Source organism: Rana temporaria, chromosome 13 (genome assembly GCF_905171775.1).
Source record: "Rana temporaria chromosome 13, aRanTem1.1, whole genome shotgun sequence".
Lineage (NCBI taxonomy): Eukaryota > Metazoa > Chordata > Amphibia > Anura > Ranidae > Rana > Rana temporaria.
In genome coordinates, this window is record NC_053501.1 from 29,942,490 (window position 1) to 29,962,402 (window position 19,913).

General features: G+C 41.8%; 1 protein-coding gene across 8 annotated transcripts in view; it reads right to left on the bottom strand.

Moving 5' to 3' along the window:
• LOC120920636 (protein AHNAK2-like) overlaps positions 1-19,913 on the bottom strand; it is a 120,334-nt gene that overhangs the window by 56,815 nt on the left and 43,606 nt on the right. For all 8 annotated transcript variants that reach the window (XM_040332830.1, XM_040332827.1, XM_040332829.1 and 5 more), the window contains exon 2: positions 1,582-1,640. In XM_040332830.1, the coding sequence (XP_040188764.1) occupies positions 1,582-1,640 (59 nt within the window). The remainder of the gene's footprint in view (positions 1-1,581; positions 1,641-19,913) is intronic.

Below are 19,913 nucleotides of genomic sequence, written 5' to 3' on the forward strand. Positions count from 1 at the left end.
TGATGGTGTGTATGCGGCATGACACATGTCAGATCTTCTCCCTATCTATTGGAAACTGATTCTGTGGATCAGTTCCAAAGATAGAAACAGGGATACGACGGCTTATCAGTAGATACGCCGTCGTATCCCTTTTGTGGATCTGGCCCTTTGTCTCCCTCCGGGTGGACGTCATATGATGTCCTGGGCTCCCCGGCATGTCCGCCGGGCACCCGCGATTGCTGTGATCATGGCAGGAGTGTGGATCTGTGTGTCACGGTCACAATAAAAATCGCAGATCGCCGCCATTACTAGTAAAAAAATAAAAATAAATAAAAATGCAATAAAACTATCCCCTATTTTTGCGCAAACCAATCAATATACGCTTAATGCGTTTTTTTTTACCAAAAATATGAAGAAGAATATGTATCGGCATAAACTGAGGAAAAAAATATGTTTTTTTTTTAAATTGATATTTATTAAATCAAAAAGTAAAAATGATTGTGTTTTTTTTTTTTCAAAATTGTGGCTCTTCTTTTGTTTATAGCGCAAAAAATAAAAAACGCAAAGGTGATCAAATACCACCAAACGAAAGCTCTATTTGTGGGCAAAAAAACATATAGATTTCATTTGGGTACAGTGTTGCATGACCACGCAATTGTCATTCAAAGTGCGACAGCGCTGAAAACAAACAGTTGGTCTGGGTAGGAAGGAGGTGAAAATGCCCTGTATTGAAGTGGTTAAAGGAACCTATTTAGAAAATAAAAAACAAACTTTTGCAACCCCTTTAATATATGAAAGTGAACCCAATCCAACAAAGAGATGGCCCCATATATTTAGCAAAGAGACAGCCCAATCAAGCAAAGAGACATCCCCATATATTCAGCAAAGAGACATCCCAATTCAGCAAAGAGAGAGCCCCATATATTCAGCAGAGACAGCCCCATATATTCAGCAAAGAGAGAGCCCCATATATTCAGCAAAGAGAGAGCCCCATATATTCAGCAAAGAGACATCCCCATATATTCAGCAAAGAGAGAGCCCCATATATTCAGCAAAGAGACATCCCCATATATTCAGCAAAGAGACATCTCAATTCAGCAAACAGACATCCCAATTCAGCAAAGAGAGAGCCCCATATTTTCAGCAGAGACAGCCCCATATATTCAGCAAAGAGAGAGCCCCATATATTCAGAAGAGACAGCCCCATATATTCAGCAAAGAGAGAGCCCATATATTCAGCAGAGACAGCCCCATATATTCAGCAAAGAGAGAGCCCCATATATTCAGAAGAGACAGCCCCATATATTCAGCAAAGAGAGAGCCCATATATTCAGCAGAGACAGCCCCATATATTCAGCAAAGAGAGAGCCCCATATATTCAGCAAAGCGACATTCCTTTGAGTGCATCGCTCACTCAACAACTCAGTCTTTTTGGTTGGGGCCTAGGTGGCTGGGGCCCTCAGGACATTAGGGCCCCCTACACATGTATGGGCTGTCCCCCCTTCCTGATGGCAGCCCTGACCCTAAGCAATGGGCACAGAAACCCCAGGTAAACTTCTGTTCACGTCAATCCAACAAAACATGGTAAAAGCATTTTATTACCGTGTCGTCGTCTTCCAGATCTCCATCTGGCTCTTCTGACTTCAAGGGCTTTTGTGAAACTAAAACATAAAAAATAATATTATTAATATATTGTCTTTATAAGAGACAACTCATTTGTACATGGCAAAGTATTAGGTTCCACTATGGTTTAGCTCCCTTGATCGCCAGACCAGAACGAAACAAGGGCTCCTTCCGTGGCAAGCTTGAATCTGAAGTGTTTTGGCCAGCGAGGAAGTGATTCTGTAAAATCAGGTGTTATATGACCTGTTGCTGGAAAGCTGCGGTTAGTGACAGACTTGCTGGTTTGAGATGATCCTGACTGTTTAGCGTAAAAAATATTCGATCTAATAACTTACCACTGGATGGCAGCACACAATCACAGACCATTGCAGAGCCGTGCGTGCGTGCGTGTGTACATTTCTTTGATGATGTTATAATACTTTTGACCTCTGACACATCATAAGAGGGGAGGTTGATTTATTAAAGGCAAATATACTAAGTGCAGTTGGAAGTGCAGTTGCTCTAGATCTGTGGGGAAGCTCTGAAATGAGGGGAAACCCGGCTGATTTATATCATCCAATCATATGCAAGCAAAAATACTGGGCCAGATTCACATAAGAGATACGACGGCGTATCTCCTGATACGCCGTCGTATCTCTGTTTCTATCTATGCGACTGATTCATAGAATTAGTTACGCATAGATATCCCTAAGATCCGACAGGTGTAATTGTTTTACACTGTCGGATCTTAGGATGCAGTACCGCGGCCGTCGCTGGGGGGAGTTCGCGTTGTAAACCAGCGTCGGGTATGCAAATTAGGAGTTCCACCACGACGGATTTTCGCGTTCGCTACGTCGCCGCTAGTCTAGTTTCCCGTCGCAAAGTTAGTCGTTGTTTTTGGTGCCCTAACTTTAGTCAGCAAACGTATTGCTGTCTAAAGTATGGCCGTCGTTCCCTCGTCGAAATTTAAAAATGAACGTCGTTTGCGTAAGCCGTCCGGGAATACGGAATTACACTACGCGCGTCGCCGTTTGAAAAAATGACGTCACTGCGCGCAAAGCACGACGGGAATTGCGAAACGGAGCATACGCAGTAGGTCCGGCGCGGGAGCGCGCCTAATTTAAATGGCACACGCCCATTTGAATTGGCCTGCCTTGCGCCGGACGTCTTTACGATACACCGCCGCAAGTTTCCAGGTAAGTGCTTTGTGGATCGGGCACTAAATCTGAAAACTTGCGGCGGTGTAACGTAAACGGGTTACGTTACGCTGCGCCGCAGCTACGTGAATCTGGCCCGCTGTTTTTTTTTATTTTCCTTGCATGCTCCCCTCAGATCTAGAGCAACTGCACTTGAAGTGCACTTGTGGGTGCACTTGCAGTGCACAGACTATTTGCAAATAAACCCCATAGTCTCATAAATCAGAATATAATGAAATGTGTTCTAGAGTTGCAGAAAACATTAATAGAAAAAAAAACCTTGCTCGAATATATCAGCACCTAGACATTTTAGAAGCACAAATGTATAGCTGACCATAAACTGTTAGAACTTTGTCTAACTTGGAGGAATCGGATGAATTTCTAACAGTGAGTGGGTCTTCCAGCTTGAGTCAAGTCAATTTCTTAAGAACTTTTGTGGAAGGAGCCAGGCCGAAAATCCTGGGTCAGACAGAGCCTGCAGTCAATCAGCATTAAAGCGGAGTTCCACCCAAAAACGGAACTTCCGCTTTTCGGAGCCCTCCTCCGGTGTCACATTTGGCATCCCGGGGGGAGGGGCTGCAGATACCTGTCTAAGACAGGTATTTGCACCCACTTTCAGGAATACACTAGTGCGGCAGCCACGCCCTTACTCGCAGCCCCTGCTGTCACCTGGGAAACACACTGGGCCAGATTCATGTAGATCAGCGGATCTTTAGATCCGCTCGTTCTACGTGTTTTACGATCCGCCGGTGCAATTTAGCGAGGCTAGTGCAGTATTCACAAAGCACTTACCTCAAAAATTGCACCGTCGGATCGTAACTCCCCCGGCGGAATGCAAATTCCGCGGCTAGGGGGAGTGTACAATTTAAATCAGGCGCGTTCCCGCGCCGATTTAACAGCGCATGCGCCGCCAGCGAAATTTCCTAGTGCACATGCTCCAAATGACGTCGCTAGGACGTCATTGTTTGCGGCGGCTACGTCAATTGCGGCCATCCGTATTCCCGATCGACTTACGCAAACAACGTAAAAATTTGAATCTCGGCGCGGGAACGACGGCCATACTTAACATTAGCTACCCCTCATATAGCAGGGGTAGCTATCCGCCGGAAAAAGCCGAACGCAAACGACGTTAAAAAAAACGACGGGGGGGGGGGGCGTACGGACTTGAATCGGCGGTTCTCCTCATTTGCATATCCGACGCATAAAAAAAAGCGACGACACCTAGCGGCCGGCGGTAGATTGCAGCCTAAGATTCGACTGGTGTAAGTCACTTACACCAGTCGAATCTAAGGGAGATCTATGCGGAATCTGATTCTATGAATCAGCCTCATAGATCCGACCGGCTGGACTCAGAGGTACGACGGCGGATCAGGAGATCCGCCATCGTATCTCTTTGATGAATCTGCCCCACTGTTCCCAGGACAGAGCAGGGACCAGTGACGGCGCGCGGCGCTACTCGCACATTCCCGATTCCCTCACCGAGGATGGCGGTGGGTGCAGCCGAGGGACGAGCAATTGCTTGTCCTCGGATGCCAACATTGTGGGCGCGCTGGACAGGTTATTGTCCATATTTTAAAAGTCAACAGCTGCAGTATTTGTTGAATTGTTGAATATATACAGTATATATATGTGTGTGTTCTATAAAAAAAAAGTATCCACACTTTTTTAAACTCTACTATATATAGAAGTGCAGAAAAGTTTTCGTATATACAGAATATATATGTAAATTGCTTTACTTGCAAAGGTATTTGTAAATCTGTCATTCCTGCTATTTACAAATCTCTGCCACACTGTATAACCAGGGGCATGACACCATTTTTTTTTTAGAACACGGCAGATATTTTATTATGCAAATTGCACACAGAAAACAAATCTGTTGTTAACTTTCATTACAAATAAAGACACACAGCCCCAAGCTCAATTGTACAAATGGCTAAATGGAGAGGGAGGCAGAGATACGACCATAGCATGGGGGTCTATGAGGTCTGCTGCACGTACTTTCCAAGGGGTTCGGAAGCACAATGGGAACTATAAAATTCTTGATTTTGCCCTGATTTTTTATTTATTTTTGTGTATTATAACCGTCCCTCAGATTTGTCCTAGTTTTGCATAGTTTTATTAAATGCAGGGCTTTTTTTCAGGGGGAACTTGGGGGAACTCAGTTCCACCACCTCTGGCTCAGACCCTTTGGTGCCTGCTCACCACAATCACTTGTAAACACAGAAGTCTGGTTTATGTGTTTACAAGTGACAGCTCTGCACACTGTGTGTAATGCAATCCTGGTATTTAATGCCCCTTTAAGACCCTCCTACTGTTCGTGAATTTTGACTGACCACACCCACTATTTGATGTGATTTTGAGGGGAGGGGTTTTGTGGGGTCATGGTTAAGTTTCAGCACCAATTATTTGAGAAAAAAAGCCCTGATCAAATGTAACCCCTTCCTGCCCACCCCGGTTTTCCCTTAAAAAATTCTAAAAGCCGGGGGTCAAGGTCAGCTGATCACATGATTAGGAGCCAGTCCCACTAGCTACTGATCATTATCAGAGACCAAGAGCTGTATTTCATGTCTTGATCCCTGCAGGGAGTGCACAATGAGAGTACTCTTAGCACAGAAACATCAGCTGACCAGAAGCGCATATGTGTGGCATGTGGGCATTAAAGCCCAGCCTTTTGCCACACATACGTGTTAGAAGGCCATAAAGGGTTTAAAGGAGATTGGACTGAGATTGGACAGTCAGTTTGTATAGTGCATGACCAGCTTTACAATACAGCCATGACTGAGCAAACAGTCATGTAACCCATGCACTGGAGAAGGGAAGGACAGTCTAGTACCTTACATTCAGTGGGGGAGCAATAAAGTATTGAGTGTATACTAATACTAATATTACATACAAAGCAACCCACTAATGTGTGCCACCCAACACTGTTACTATTGGAAACCAATGGAAAACTCCCTGCCACAAGCTGGATCCAAAGAACTAAAGGCTCCACCAACTAAGCCGGCTAGCTCGCCTACAAATATGTGTATGACAGTCATATGCTAGGGTGAGTGATGCAATTTTAGCGAAACGTAATGGTGTCATATAGTTACTCTAAGAAGGGTGTCAAGCCCATTGTAAGTGCCAATTTTCAAAAAGTTGATGTTTTTTTTTTTTTTTTATAAATTATTTGTATTAAGTTTAACAATTACAGCAATATCACAATAGCCTGACATCAGGCCTCTCACAAGACATAGCACACAAACAACCTCAGCGCTGGGCTTTCAGTATAACTCGGAGGCTGGACATGGACACGTTCTCAGCAAGTTTCACTGTAGAAATATAATAGATGCAATTCTTTCCATTTAAAACATATTCTAGCTCCACCAATCCATTACAAACCACAGGACAACCATAGGAAAGCAACAGTCAGTATTCCATAGTAAATATATAGACCCAAAGCATATGTAAGGGATGTCAAAATCATGTACCCCATAAAAAAGGATTATAGTTCTGCAAATGGAGAAAGTAAAACTCATGGCAATTCTATTAAATCACCAGTAGATGGCAGCATAGAGTGAAAAGCCTGGATGACAGAAAGCACATTCTAAAGGAACCATTGCTAATAGCAGGGGAACCAAAACACTGACCTTTGTTTCTGGTGGGAACACAATAGCAGTTGCTACCCAGCCCATCAGTCTGAAGGTCATGTGTTTGTGTAATTGCAGGTAAGAGGGAGCATATTTAAGGTTATAAACAGGGTGAAAATTATTTAATTTACATCCTTGTGATCAGTAAAGGCTGCTGTGTGATTAATTAACATATCAACATGTACAGTTAAAAAATAAAATAGAAAAAGTGCAGCGCAAAACTCAAATATATAAATGATACTAGTATACTCAAACACCAATACCATAAGTGTGAATATGAATATGCAGAAAAAATGAAAAAAAAAAAAAAATATTAAAAATTAAATACAATTCAAACAAACAGTCCAAAAGTCCATAAGTGTCAGAAGATGAGTGAATTAAACGAAAATAAATCTCCACCACGTGACAATCCACCAAAATTTTGAAGTGATCCCTCCACCGTTGTAGATGGCTACTCTCCCCTTCATATATGGACCACTGAGTTAACAGATGGTCAATAAAGCAAATCAAATAGGCAGGTCATGAACAGGAACCAGGCTGATGTATTAGATCCTCATAAGACAACCAAACCGCAAAGGACAGGTGCATGTAAAGAGATAATCACAGACTAAGTGCTCACTGTTGCAATGTGTGGATTTATTCTTTAAAAGAAGCAAAAGTCAGGCTACTCACATTTGGCCAGACAAAAAACGGCATGAAGTAACAATCTTTAGGAATGAACAGCAGATGAGCGACGCGATGTTTCAGGCTCCTAAACCACCGACAAGGCCACCAAGGCCAGGCCTCGGGGCGGCAGTGGGGGCACCGGTTGTAACACACAGCGGGAGACTGCTGTGTCACTGAGCACACTGTGAAAAGTTTGAGTACACTGTGATAAAAGTCCCGTTCTCCTCCTAGACCAGCTTGTGTGATAGAGGCAGTGTTCTGATTGCACATGATTGGATAGCAGAAGTCAGCAGAGCTTCTGCTCATTTACTAAGTTCATGCAGAGTGCAACTGCACTTTGCAAACTGCACAGTCTATTTGTCTTTAGTAGATCAACTGTGTCCTAAAGATAGTATACTGTAATTTTAAAGCCCAACTCCAGCCTTTTTAATATCCATAGTTTGTCTTTGCTGCAGTGGTTTAAATGGTGGGGGTTCAGTCTGTCAGTGCTCAGACCATACGCTGCACACTGCATCAAATTCGTCTGCATGGCTGTCATCCCAGAAGGAAGTTTCTTCTAAATATGATGCACAAGGAAGCACATAAACAGTTTGCTGAAAACAATCAGACTAAGAACATGGATTACTGGAACCATGTCCTGTGGTCTGATGAGACCAAGATAAACTTCTTCGGTTCAGATGGTGTCAAGCGTGTGTGGCGGCAACCAGGTGAGGAGTACAAAGACAAGTGTGTCTTGCCTACAGTCAAGCATGGTGGTGGAAGTGTCATGGACTGGGGCTGCATGAGGGCTGTCAGCACTAGGGAGCTACAGTTTATTGAGGGAACCATGAATGCCAACATGTACTGAGACATACTGAAGCAGAGCATGGTCCCCCCCCCCCTTCAGATACTGGGCCACAGGGCAGTATTCCCACATTATATGTGACCCCAAACACACCTCCAAGATGACCACTGCCTTGCTAAAGAAGCTGAGGGTAAAGGTGATGGACTGACCAAGCATGTCTCCAGACCTAAACCCTATTGAGTATCTGTAGGGCACCCTCAAATTGAAGGTAGAGGAGCACAAGGTCTCTAACATCCACCAGCCCTGTGATGTCATCATGGAGGAGTGGAAGAGGACTCCAGTGGCAACCTGTGAAGCTCTGGTGAACTTTATGCCCAAGAGGATTAAGGCAGTGCTGGAAAATAATGGTGGCCACACAAAATATTGACACTTTGGGCCCAATTTGTTGGTAGTTTAGACATTAATGGCTGTATGTTGAGTTATTTTGAGGGGACAGCAAATTTACACTGTTATATAAGCTGTACATTCACTACTTCACATTGTAGCAAAGTGTTATTTCTTCAGTGTTGTCACATGAAAAGATATAATAGAATATTTACAAAAATGTGAGGGGTGTACTCACTTTTGTGAGATACTGTATTAAAGACATTCCCACGCTGACCATAATTCTGAAAACACCCATCACTGCAAGCCAAGCTGGGAAGAACAGCCTTTTTCAACCAGGGTGCCTTCAAGTGTCTTCAGGGGTGCATTGGCAAAATGCCTAAAAATTGCCCAAAAATTGTATACAAGCCAGCAGTTGGATCAAGCCTGCCTTTTCTAGTTACACAAAGCCTCAGGTTTTCATTGTGCACCTTTACAACCTTCTAGCCACTGGCATTGTAAAAAAACAATTACGTAATCGGTTGATGAGGATCATCCTTGTTTTCCCCTCCCCTGTCCCTCTCCATCAGCACTGTGGTCACATTAGCTGAGCAGGGAGAGAAACTGAAGAAGAAGAGAAACATTGGAGTACTAGTCAGTACCATTGTACAAAGGTGTATTTGATTTAGAAGAATAAATTGCCCCTAACTTTTGGTGTCCTACATATGTGGATGTTGCTGTGTTATGTAAAATTAGTAGTTACATTTTTTACATTTTATAACAGGGTACCTCAAGATTGTGCAGAATTTTAAAGGGTGCCTTGATTAAAAAAAGGTCGAAACACGAACATATTTTTACTTACATTCATAAAGGTTAAATGAATGTTTTGACACAGGAAAATGGCTATAAACTATACTTTAGGTGGTATAGGACACCCTACATAATTCATAAATTTAATCCTAATATTCCACCTTCATGTTGGCGCTGTAAAGCTTCCCTGGGGACTCTTCTCCACATTTGGTGGGATTGCCCCCATATACAACCATTTTGGAAGGAAGTACACCGCATCATCTCTCTCGTCACAACTTTTACTCCAGATTTTACTGCTGCCCAATATCCACTGCATCATACTTCATTATCTCACTCTATTTATAAAAATTATATTATTTTACATCTAATTAATGCAGCTAAACTCTGTATTCCGGCCCATTGGAAAGACGCCTCTCCCCCTTGCATTTCAGAATGGTTCCAAAGGATTAAAAGAATCGCGGAAATGGAAGACTTGATTCAACAAGCCAGGAACTCCCCAAAAAAAATCCATGAGAAATGGGCATGTTGGATCCATTTTACTAATTTTGTTGAGTTTCAAACACAGATACAACATTTCGCAATAACTTGACTTGGAAATAATACTTTAATACTTTCATATAGTTGATCTATTGGGATATACTCCCCATCGTACCTATTTTTTTCCTTATTCCTCTTTCCTAATTTTCCCTTGTTTAATGTTTAAAATTATTTCAGAAGTTTTGGATACCTTTTTTTTTTATTATTGCACCTTGAGGGTTGATAATTTATATTTCCATTGCCTTATTGAGTTATATACTCTTATTTATATTGTAATTTGTTTTCTATATACAATATTCTCAAACGTTTTATGACTGATATCTTGATGTATTAATATGCTGATGCATATTTATTGTACTATTTATTCTGGAATATTAATAACCTGAAAAAAAAGGTCGAAACACACTGTGATAGATTTTGGATTCTAGGCTATACTTGTAAAACGATTCTTAAAATAATTAATGCAGCTGTGTTATACAATATAAAACAATTCTGTAAAAAGTGAGCAAAAATTCATTCATCCAATCTTTTCAGCTAGCTATGATCACATAGATGTGATAATACTACTAGCAAGTCTAGTCCTACCTCACTGGGCCATAAGACAATTGCATAATCCTTCATGCCTACATCTGCTGTCCTTACGTAATATTGAAAGAATGCCATATCATTGTTTAATTTGCAATTTAATCCAAGCAAAACTACTGACTCTGTTCCAGATGTCTCTTTACTCCTGGCCTAATAATGAACAAGTAGTCATGAAGCTATAATACAAATACTTAAAATAAACATGATACCTTTCATATGCTCTTCTTAGAACATGTTTTAAGCCTAATAGAAAGATAGAAGCATGGCGACAGAAATAAGACCAAGTGGTCCATCGAGTCTGCACCTTTTTTACAATTTATACTGTATATGTTTTTTGTCTTTTTTGTTAACTTTTTTTTTGCCTGAGTATAGTTCTATGTTTGTCTCAAGCATGTTGGAATCCACTTATTGTTGACTGACTGGCTAACTCATGCTTCAACTACCGTTTCGGTAGGCTTAAGTCCTGTTAGTCTGAAGTCATGTCTAATCTAGTACTATTTTTGACCAGCAATTATAATGGCATTGCCTAGCCAAACAAAAGAGGAATACAAGAGGTGGAAAGAGTGAAATAGTAAAGAAATCCATAAGACCCCTTACTATATAACTCCTGCATTTATTTACAAGTATAAGATACAGGGAATCCTAGGGTGGGATTATCTAGTTATCAGGCACTATTCTGTAAAGGAAGTATAACACTTCCCTCTTAGGGCTACAACATTACAGTAATCTCCCATAATCACCCGTGTGCTCTGCTGTTACTTAAAAAAACAGGGAACCTAATGGATCAAACCGCTGACTGGAGATAATTGGTAAGGAGAAACAGGATTCCAGTCTTGGTCTAGGGGGGGCACCACACACTCTGCAACATGGAAATAAAATGGGCTTCAAAGAGCCCCTTGGTTGGTATATGTGGTTAAACAAATCAGCGATCTACACTGTTCATCAGAATGCTTCCTTTCAGCCCAATTCTCAGCAAATTTGTATTTGGGCTAACTGCTTTGCTAAGCACACAGGGGTCCTCTGGGTGCCCCCCTGTCCCAAAGCACCCACCCCACCATGTTGAGGGCATGCCGCCTGGTACGGTTCAGGAGGGGGGGGGCGCTCGCTCGTCCGACTGCCTGTAAAGTTGCCTCACTGTGAACGTGTATCTGACTTGGAGGCGACTTCCATTGAAATCAATGGGTACAAGTCGCCTACAATTTGGATTGAAGTAGTACAGGAACCTTTTTTCAAGTCGGAGCGACTGCAGTAGTGTACATTAAGACGGCTCCATTCACTTACATTCATTTCTTCATGCAGCGCGACTTGAGGGGACTAGGTGCGACCTGAAGTCGGATCCCAGGTAGCCCCTGTGTGAACCGGCTCTTACACTTTCTAGGCTTTATTTTTTATGAATTTACCCAGCCCTGGACAACCATATATTGATATCCACACTCACTCATTTTTCACTTTGTGTTTTTCAGTTTAAGAATTTTCCTGAATTCCTTTGCATTGTTCACAAGGCTTATTTCCATTTTTGGAATGAATATAATGTGTTCATGTAATTGCAAAAACTTCTAAAATATTTAACAAGAAACAGATGATAACATAGTTACTGGATGTATTTGGAAACCAATAAATAAACAAAATTTTAATAGAAAAAAAAATTGTTTTACAACAGCTGAAATACTGCTTTCCTACCTATGGATAAAGGGTAGAACCTCCCCAAACGAATGGTCAGCTGGGGCTGCCGTAAAAAAAAAAATGTCTTGTCCATTTACCACGGTACCAGTTAGGGAAGGATCATCTTATGGATAATGGCCAACAATGAGCTGAACATTTAGTATGTATACACAACCAGACAAAAAAAAGTAGATCTGGTCACAAGAAAGTTTATGTTTAGGCAGTGGAATGGCACAGATCATATCAGTGTTGGCTTATCTTAGTAGAACCAATGTCAAATGGACAAACTTTTCTGACCTGTTAATTTTTTCTTTCCCACAAGAATGGTCAGGGCTTTTGGCTGTCTGGTGGACAGGAAGTAGACACCAATAAAAAAAAGGGGGCATCCAAGAGGCACTGGAACTTTGATATGAGTTTATACAAGGAAGTGAGAGAGCTACAAACAGTTGAAGAGCCCACTGGCTCAGGCAAGGCTTCTCACAACAGGCAATGCTACCCTACTGTGTGTACTCCAGCAGGTGACCAGTAAAAGACCTGCACACATGTAGGTACATTACTTTTTAATATCTTTATAAATGATATTGGGTCTGAGATCAAAAGTAAAATTTCTGTCTTTGCAGATGACACCAAGCTATGCAGTGGAATAACGTCTTTACAGGATGTCGCCGATTTACAAGCCGACCTCAATGCTCTGTCTAATTGGGCGACTTTGTGGCAGATGAGGTTTAACCCCTTCCCGACCGCCGCATGTACATATACGTCGGCAGAATGGCACGTACAGGCACATTGGCGTACCTGTACGTCCCTGCCTAGACGTGGGTCGGGGGTCCGATCGGGACCCCCCCCGCGACTTGCGGCGGTCGGGTCCCCTCGGGGAGCGATCCGGGACGACGGCGCGGCTATTTGTTTATAGCCGCTCCGTCGCGATCGCTCCCCGGAGCTGAAGAACGGGGAGAGCCGTATGTAAACACGGCTTCCCCGTGCTTCACTATGGCGCTGCATCTATCGAGTGATCCCTTATATAGGGAGACTCGATCGATGACGTCATTCCTACAGCCACACCCCCCTACAGTTGTAAACACACACACAGTGTACACCAAATCCTACAGCGCCACCTGTGGTTAACTCCCAAACTGCAACTGTCATTTTCACAATAAAGAATGCAATTTAAATGCATTTTTTGCTGTGAAAATGACAAAAATCCCAAAAATGTGTCAAAATTGTCCGAAGTGTCCGCCATAATGTCGCAGTCACGAAAAAAATCGCTGATCGCCGCCATTAGTAGTAAAAAAATAAAAAAATAATAAAAATGCAATAAAACTATCCCCTATTTTGTAAACGCTATAAATTTTGCGTAAACCAATCGATAAACGCTTATTGCGATTTTTTTTACCAAAAATAGGTACAAGAATACGTATCACCCTAAACTGAGAAAAAAAAAATGTTATATATGTTTTTGGGGGATATTTATTATAGCAAAAAGTAAAAAATATTGCATTTTTTTCAAAATTGTCGCTCTATTTTTGTTTATAGCGCAAAAAATAAAAACCGCCGAGGTGATCAAATACCACCAAAAGAAAGCTCTATTTGTGGGGAAAAAAGGACACCAATTTTGTTTGGGAGCCACGTCGCACGACCGCGCAATTGTCTGTTAAAGCGACGCAGTCCCAAACTGTAAAAACACCTTGGGTCTTTGGGCAGCAATATGGTCCGGGGCTTAAGTGGTTAATGTAGATAAATGTAAAGTTATGCACTTGGGGGCTAAGAATATGCATGCATCATACATACTAGGGGGAGTACAACTGGGGGGATCTGTAGTGGAGAAGGATCTGGGGGTTTTAGTTGATCATAAGCTCAATAATGGCATGCAATGCCAAGCTGCAGTTTCCAAAGCGAGCAAAGTCCTTTCTTGTATTAAGAGAGGTATGGACTCCAGAGACAGAGATATAATTTTGCCCCTGTACAAATCATTAGTAGGACCTCATCTGGAATATGCAGTCTAATTTTGGGCACCAGTTCTCAAAAAGGATATCGGGGGACTGGAGAAAGTGCAGAAAAGGGCAACCAAACTGATAAGAGGCATGGAGGAGCTCAGCTATGAGGAAAGATTAGAAGAACTAAATGTATTCACTCTTGAGAAGAAGAGAATTAGGGGGGATATGATCAACATGTACAAATATATAATGGGTCCATATAGTGAACTTCGTGTTGAGTTATTCACTTTACAGTCAACACTGAGGACAAGGGGGCACTCTTTACGTCTAGAGGAAAAGAGATTTCATCTCCAAATACGGAAAGGTTTCTTCACAGTAATAGCTGTGAAAATGTGGAACAGACTCCCTCCAGAGGTGGTTCTGGCCAGCTCAGTAGATTGCTTTAAGAAAGGTCTGGATACTTTCCTAAATGTACAGAATATAACTGAGTACTAAGATGTGTAGGTAAAGTTGATCCAGGGTAAATCTGATTGCCTCTCGGGGGATCAGGAGGGAATTTTTTCCCCTGCTGTAGCAAATTGGTTCATGCTCTGCTGGGTTTTTTTGCCTTCCTCTGGATCAACTGTGGGTATGGAGTTGGGTGTATGGGATTGTACTATGTTTTTTATTTTGTTTGTTTATTTTTTTTTGTGATTGGACTGGATGGACTTGTGTCTTTTTTAAACCTGACTAACTATGTACCTATGTAACTATGTAACATGGAAGGAGTACCAGACCAAAAAATAAGAGTCCAAATTAATTTATTGATGTTGTGTTAAAAGACAGCCATTGCGTTTCGGAGGTCAAATGAACCAGGGCTACAATAAAACATATTATAATGTTTATATAATTGATGGGCAGGAAGTGACATCTAATGTCTTTGAACACCTTAAGAAAATTGAGATGTTTATCATCATGATCATTTGCCTAGAGAGTAGTCTTGTAGCTGACCCTTCAGCAGAAACCAGGTGACTAATGATTCCCAGCTGATCACATGACTGCTATAGGACAGAGTCTGAATTTGGTTTTCGTCAAAGCAAAAAGTAGTTGTGTGAATGTGTAAAATGTATTCATTCTAGGTGTTACTATACCTTTAATAGCTCTATTTAAAAATCAGTACATATGACTTTAACCCAACCATCTTTGATGAAGAATAAATCAGCTTTGTTTAAAGCACATACTGTAGACATAGTTACATAGTTACATAGTAGGTGAGGTTGAAAAAAGACACAAGTCCATCAAGTCCAACCTATGTGTGTGATTATATGTCAGAATTACATTGTAAATCCCTGTATGTTGTGGTCGTTCAGGTGCTTATCTAATAGTTTTTGAAACTATCGATGCTCCCCACTGAGACCACTGCCTGTGGAAGGGAATTCCACATCCTTGCCACTCTTACAGTAAAGAACGCTCTATGTAGTTTAAGGTTAAACCTCTTTTCTTCTAATTTTAATAAATGACCACATGTCTTATTAAACTCCCTTCCGCGAAAAAGTTTTATCCCTATTGTGGGGTCACCAGGATGGTATTTGTAAATTTAAATTATATCCCCTCTCAAGCATCTCTTCTCTAGAGAGAATAAGTTCAGTGCTCGCAACCTTTCCTCATAACTAATATCCTCCAGACCCTTTATTAGCTTTGTTGCCCTTCTTTGCACTCTCTCCATTCCCACTACATCCTTCCTGAGGACTGGTGCCCAGAACTGCACAGCATACTCTAGGTGCGGCCGGACCAGAGTCTTGTAGAGCGGGAGAATTATCGTTTTATCTCTGGAGTTAATCCCATTTTTAATGCATGTCAATATTCTGTTTGCTTTGTTAGCAGCAGCTTGGCATTGCATGCCATTGCTGAGCCTATCATTTACTAGGACCCCCAGGTACTTTTCCATCCTAGATTCCACCAGAGGTTCTCCCCCCAGTGTATAAATTGCATTTGTATTTTTGCCACCCAAATGCATTTTTTTATATTTTTCCACATTGAACCTCATTTGCCATATATTTGCCCACCCCATTAATTTGTTCCGATCTTTTTGCAAAGACCTGGAAGATTCTTCACCAGAAAGTATTTGGTGAAAGTCACATTCAATGTTTTGTAAATAGACCCCTAAGAGCCGGTTCACACTGGGGCGACTTGGGATCCGACTTGAAGTCGCCTCAAGACGTCCCAAGTCGCGCTGCAGAGAAAAACAATGCAAGTGAATGGGAGCGGTGTTAATACACACTACTCATGTCGCTCCGACTTCAAAAGAAGTTCCTGTACTACTTCAATCCGACTTGCAGGCGATTTTTACCCATTGATTTCAATGGAAGTCGCCTACAAGTCTGATCACTGTCTTAACTGAAGCGACTTTCCAGGAAGATAACATACATTTCTCAGGCAAACCTCTCTTGCCCCCCTCCCTCCCCTAGAGCTGATTGTTGTTTGATTGGCCACTGGAAAGTCTCCTGTCCTTGAGACGACTTCAAGCCGTGTTGTAAATCGCCCCAGATCGCCCTGTGGTTCATGCTCAAGTCGTGTCGGAGTCGCCTCTGAAAGTCTCGCGCTGGAAGTCGTGTCGCCCTAGTGTGAACCTACTCTAAGTGATGGCATACCCACAGATTTGGTTTAAAATGTCAAAGGTACACTGAAATTACATGAAAATTAATATAGCAAAGATTTGACAGATCTTTGGAGAGAGATCCAAGTATGTGACCATGAGTTAGAAATTAGTTACACTGACCTAGCTAGATACATGGCAGGGAAGGGATTGTTACACTGACCCTGAAGTCAAGGCTAGCAGGAACAAAAAGCACTCACTGTTTGGTAACATACTTGGAGAATACACAATGTCCTTCCACACTACATTCACTGATTAGTTTTAAATTGTAGCATAACTGTGTAGTCTTGGTCCAGAGCTGTATTTACAATGTAAGCAAATTATGCTTCTTTCTGGAGCACAACTGTTCATAAATACAAAATAAAAAACCTTTATGAATATATTCCTTTCCTTTTTGTTATGTCTCAATTGTGTGTAGTTTTCAATTCCCATAGTCTAAAATGTCCAGTGAAGAAAGCTTCATGTGAAATTAAAAAAAACCTGTCCTCCCTATACCACTCCCAGCTCTGCCACTTAGGCCTTATACACACGACCGAGAATTTCGTCGTAAAAGAAACATCGTTTTCCTCGACGAGTTTCTTGTCAGGCTTGTCGAGAATCTTGTCAAGCTTTCTTTGCATACACACTGTCAAGACAAGATCTCGTCGTTCTCAAATGCCGGGGACGTACAACACGTACGACGGCACTATAAAGGGGAAGTTCGATTCCACTGGCGACACACTTGGGGCTGCTTTTGCTAATCTCATGTTACTGAGTGTTAAGTAAAAGTTTGGTGAGAAACGATTCACGCTTTTCAGGCTGTTACAGCGCGACGAATGTGCTATCTCTATTACGAACGCTACTTTTACCGAAGGTGCGCTCCCGTATCATACTTTATTCTGAGCATGCGCGGGTTTCTAAGCATACACACGAACGTGTTTCTCGTCGTAAACCAGCCCGACGAGAAACACAATGAGGAAATTGAGACTCCCGACGAGAAAAAAGAGAACATGTTCTCTTTTTTTCTCGTCGAGATCCACAACAGTTTTCTCAACGAAAAACATACACACGACCGTTTTCCTCGGCAAAAAAGCTCTGCCAGCATTTTTCTTGATGGATTTTGTCGAGGAAAACGGTTTTGTGTACAAGGCCTTACAGATTAATTGGGCTGTAATGAAGACCACGTATAACACTTTGTTTTGTCTTGGAGATATGAATGAGTCTTTTTTTACAAATCCTCCACATTTGGAACCTTCTTGGGACTCCAAATCAACTGGCACACATCTTTTCTTATGCCCATAGGTGACTTTCTTCTTTATTCCCAACTATTGTCTCCTGCATTGCTTGTGTATCTAAATTCCAATACCCGGGAATTCGAAATTTCTTCAAAATATTAGTCTATATTAACCTAAGCTGGACTCCTACCAATGACTGAACCTACAAAACACTTAAGCCTTGTACACACGATCAGTCCATCCGATGAGAACGGTCTGAAGGACATCATCGGTTAACCAATGAAGCTGACTGATGGTCCGTCGCGCCTACACACCATCGGTTAAAAAAACGATCGTGTCAGAACGCGGTGACGTAAAACACAACGACGCGCTGAAAAAAACGAAGTTCAATGCTTCCAAGTATGCGTCGACTTTATTCTGAGCATGCATGGATTTTTAAACGATGGTCGTGCCTACTAACAATCGGTTTGACCTATCGGTTAGGAATCCATTGGTTAAATTTAAAGCAAATTGGCTTTTTTTTAACCGATGGTTAATCAACCTATGGGGCCCACACACGATCGGTTTTGACCGATGAAAACGGTCCATCAGACCGTTGTCCTCTGGTTAACCTATCGTGTGTACGAGGCCTTACATATTTGGTTCCAATTAGCTCTGTTCTAGTAGTTCATGTTAATATATTAAACATGGTCTTTATGCTCAAACTATTTTATCAGACGTCCCCAATCTGGTTACTTATGTATATTTTTGCTAAACTAATTGCCTTGATTTGCTTCTTCCTTTGGAAAGGCAGGAAGGCAAGAATATCTCTCAAAAAGCTAAGGAATTTGAGTACTGTCCGTGATACTTTTTTATTTGCACTAACATACAATTTTTCAGGACAAGCTTTCGGGGTATGTCCCCTTCTTCAAGGTCCAAGCAGTACTCAAAAAACTACAAAAGGGAAAGGAGAGGAGGGTTGGCAATTCCTCAACTTTTCTATATTATTTGATGGGACAGTTCCAACAACTCCACTAGGCATGTGCCTACTGAACCTCTACACCTCACTGATCTCCTGGGATATACAATTCCAGTGAACAACCTCTTGTTGAAAGCGACAGCGCAGAACTGAAAACATTCCTACATGGACTGACCCATTAAACAATAATTATTAGATGTGGAGTAGTGAAAAAGAAACTGCTTTCAGAGCGGTCTTGGGGACCCATACCTAAGGAATTAGGACTAGTTTAGCATAACATTTGCAGATTGTGGTTGTATTGTGGCTGTATTTAGACATAATGGTGCCTTAAGGAACATTTAAACGATGACGCCTTGGAGTTATGTAATTATTTTAGTAAACAATATTAGAATTTACTAGTGGATGCGAAGCAAGCTGTATGCTTTATATGCAGGTCAGCTTTTCAACTATACCACCAAAAAAGAAAAAGTAGAGATGGATTCATGTTTTTTTTTATTAAAGTGAGTCTTCTGATTCCTCTGAACATCTCCTGCCCATACTTCCTGTAATTAATTTGTTCCAACTTGGAAATTCTACCTTAACTGTTTGTTTAGAGGGCACGGAAAAATGTATTATTTTACCTGATCCTCTGTGCTGCTAGACTGGTCGCCACAGTGTCTTCTGCCCCATGCTCCAGCTGTCTAAGTCTCAGCATTGGACGTTGGATGCAAGGAGGATGCCGAGGGACAGAGCACTGCCGAAACATGGGGGGAGAGCTATTTGCCAGGGAGCAGAAAATTAGATATGTACTTTTACTCTTGATCTAAATGAGAAGGTAATCTGATTAACTGATTTCATGAAGCTGAGTTTTAAAAAATAACTTAATCCAATATTTTTTTGTTAAATATTGCAGATTTATGGTCCTTACATGTGGTTGCTGCATTCGTTTTTATTTTTCAGGCTACAAATATCTTTTACATGTGGTGGCTGAATTTGTTTTTATTTACAGGCTACAAATATCTCTAGCAAGTACAGAAAACACCCATTGCTCTTGTCAGAAACGCTGTGTCCTTGTCACTTTCATGAGATAAACAGACAGAAATCCCTGTCTTAAAGGGGTTGTAAAGGTTTGTTTTTTCTTCTACTTTAATGCATTCGTTTTACTTACCTGAGCCCTGCCGTCCTCCTCTCCTCGGAGTCCCGGCTTTGATTGGATAGATTGATAGCAGTGCAGCCATTGGCTCCCGCCGCTGTCAATGAAGTCCAATGACGCGGGCACCAGGGGACGGGGCCAAGTCATACACTCGGCGTCTATGGACGCCGAGTGTATGACTAAGGAGCGCGCCCGCAAGGTAACCCCCTTGGGAGAGCACTTCTCCA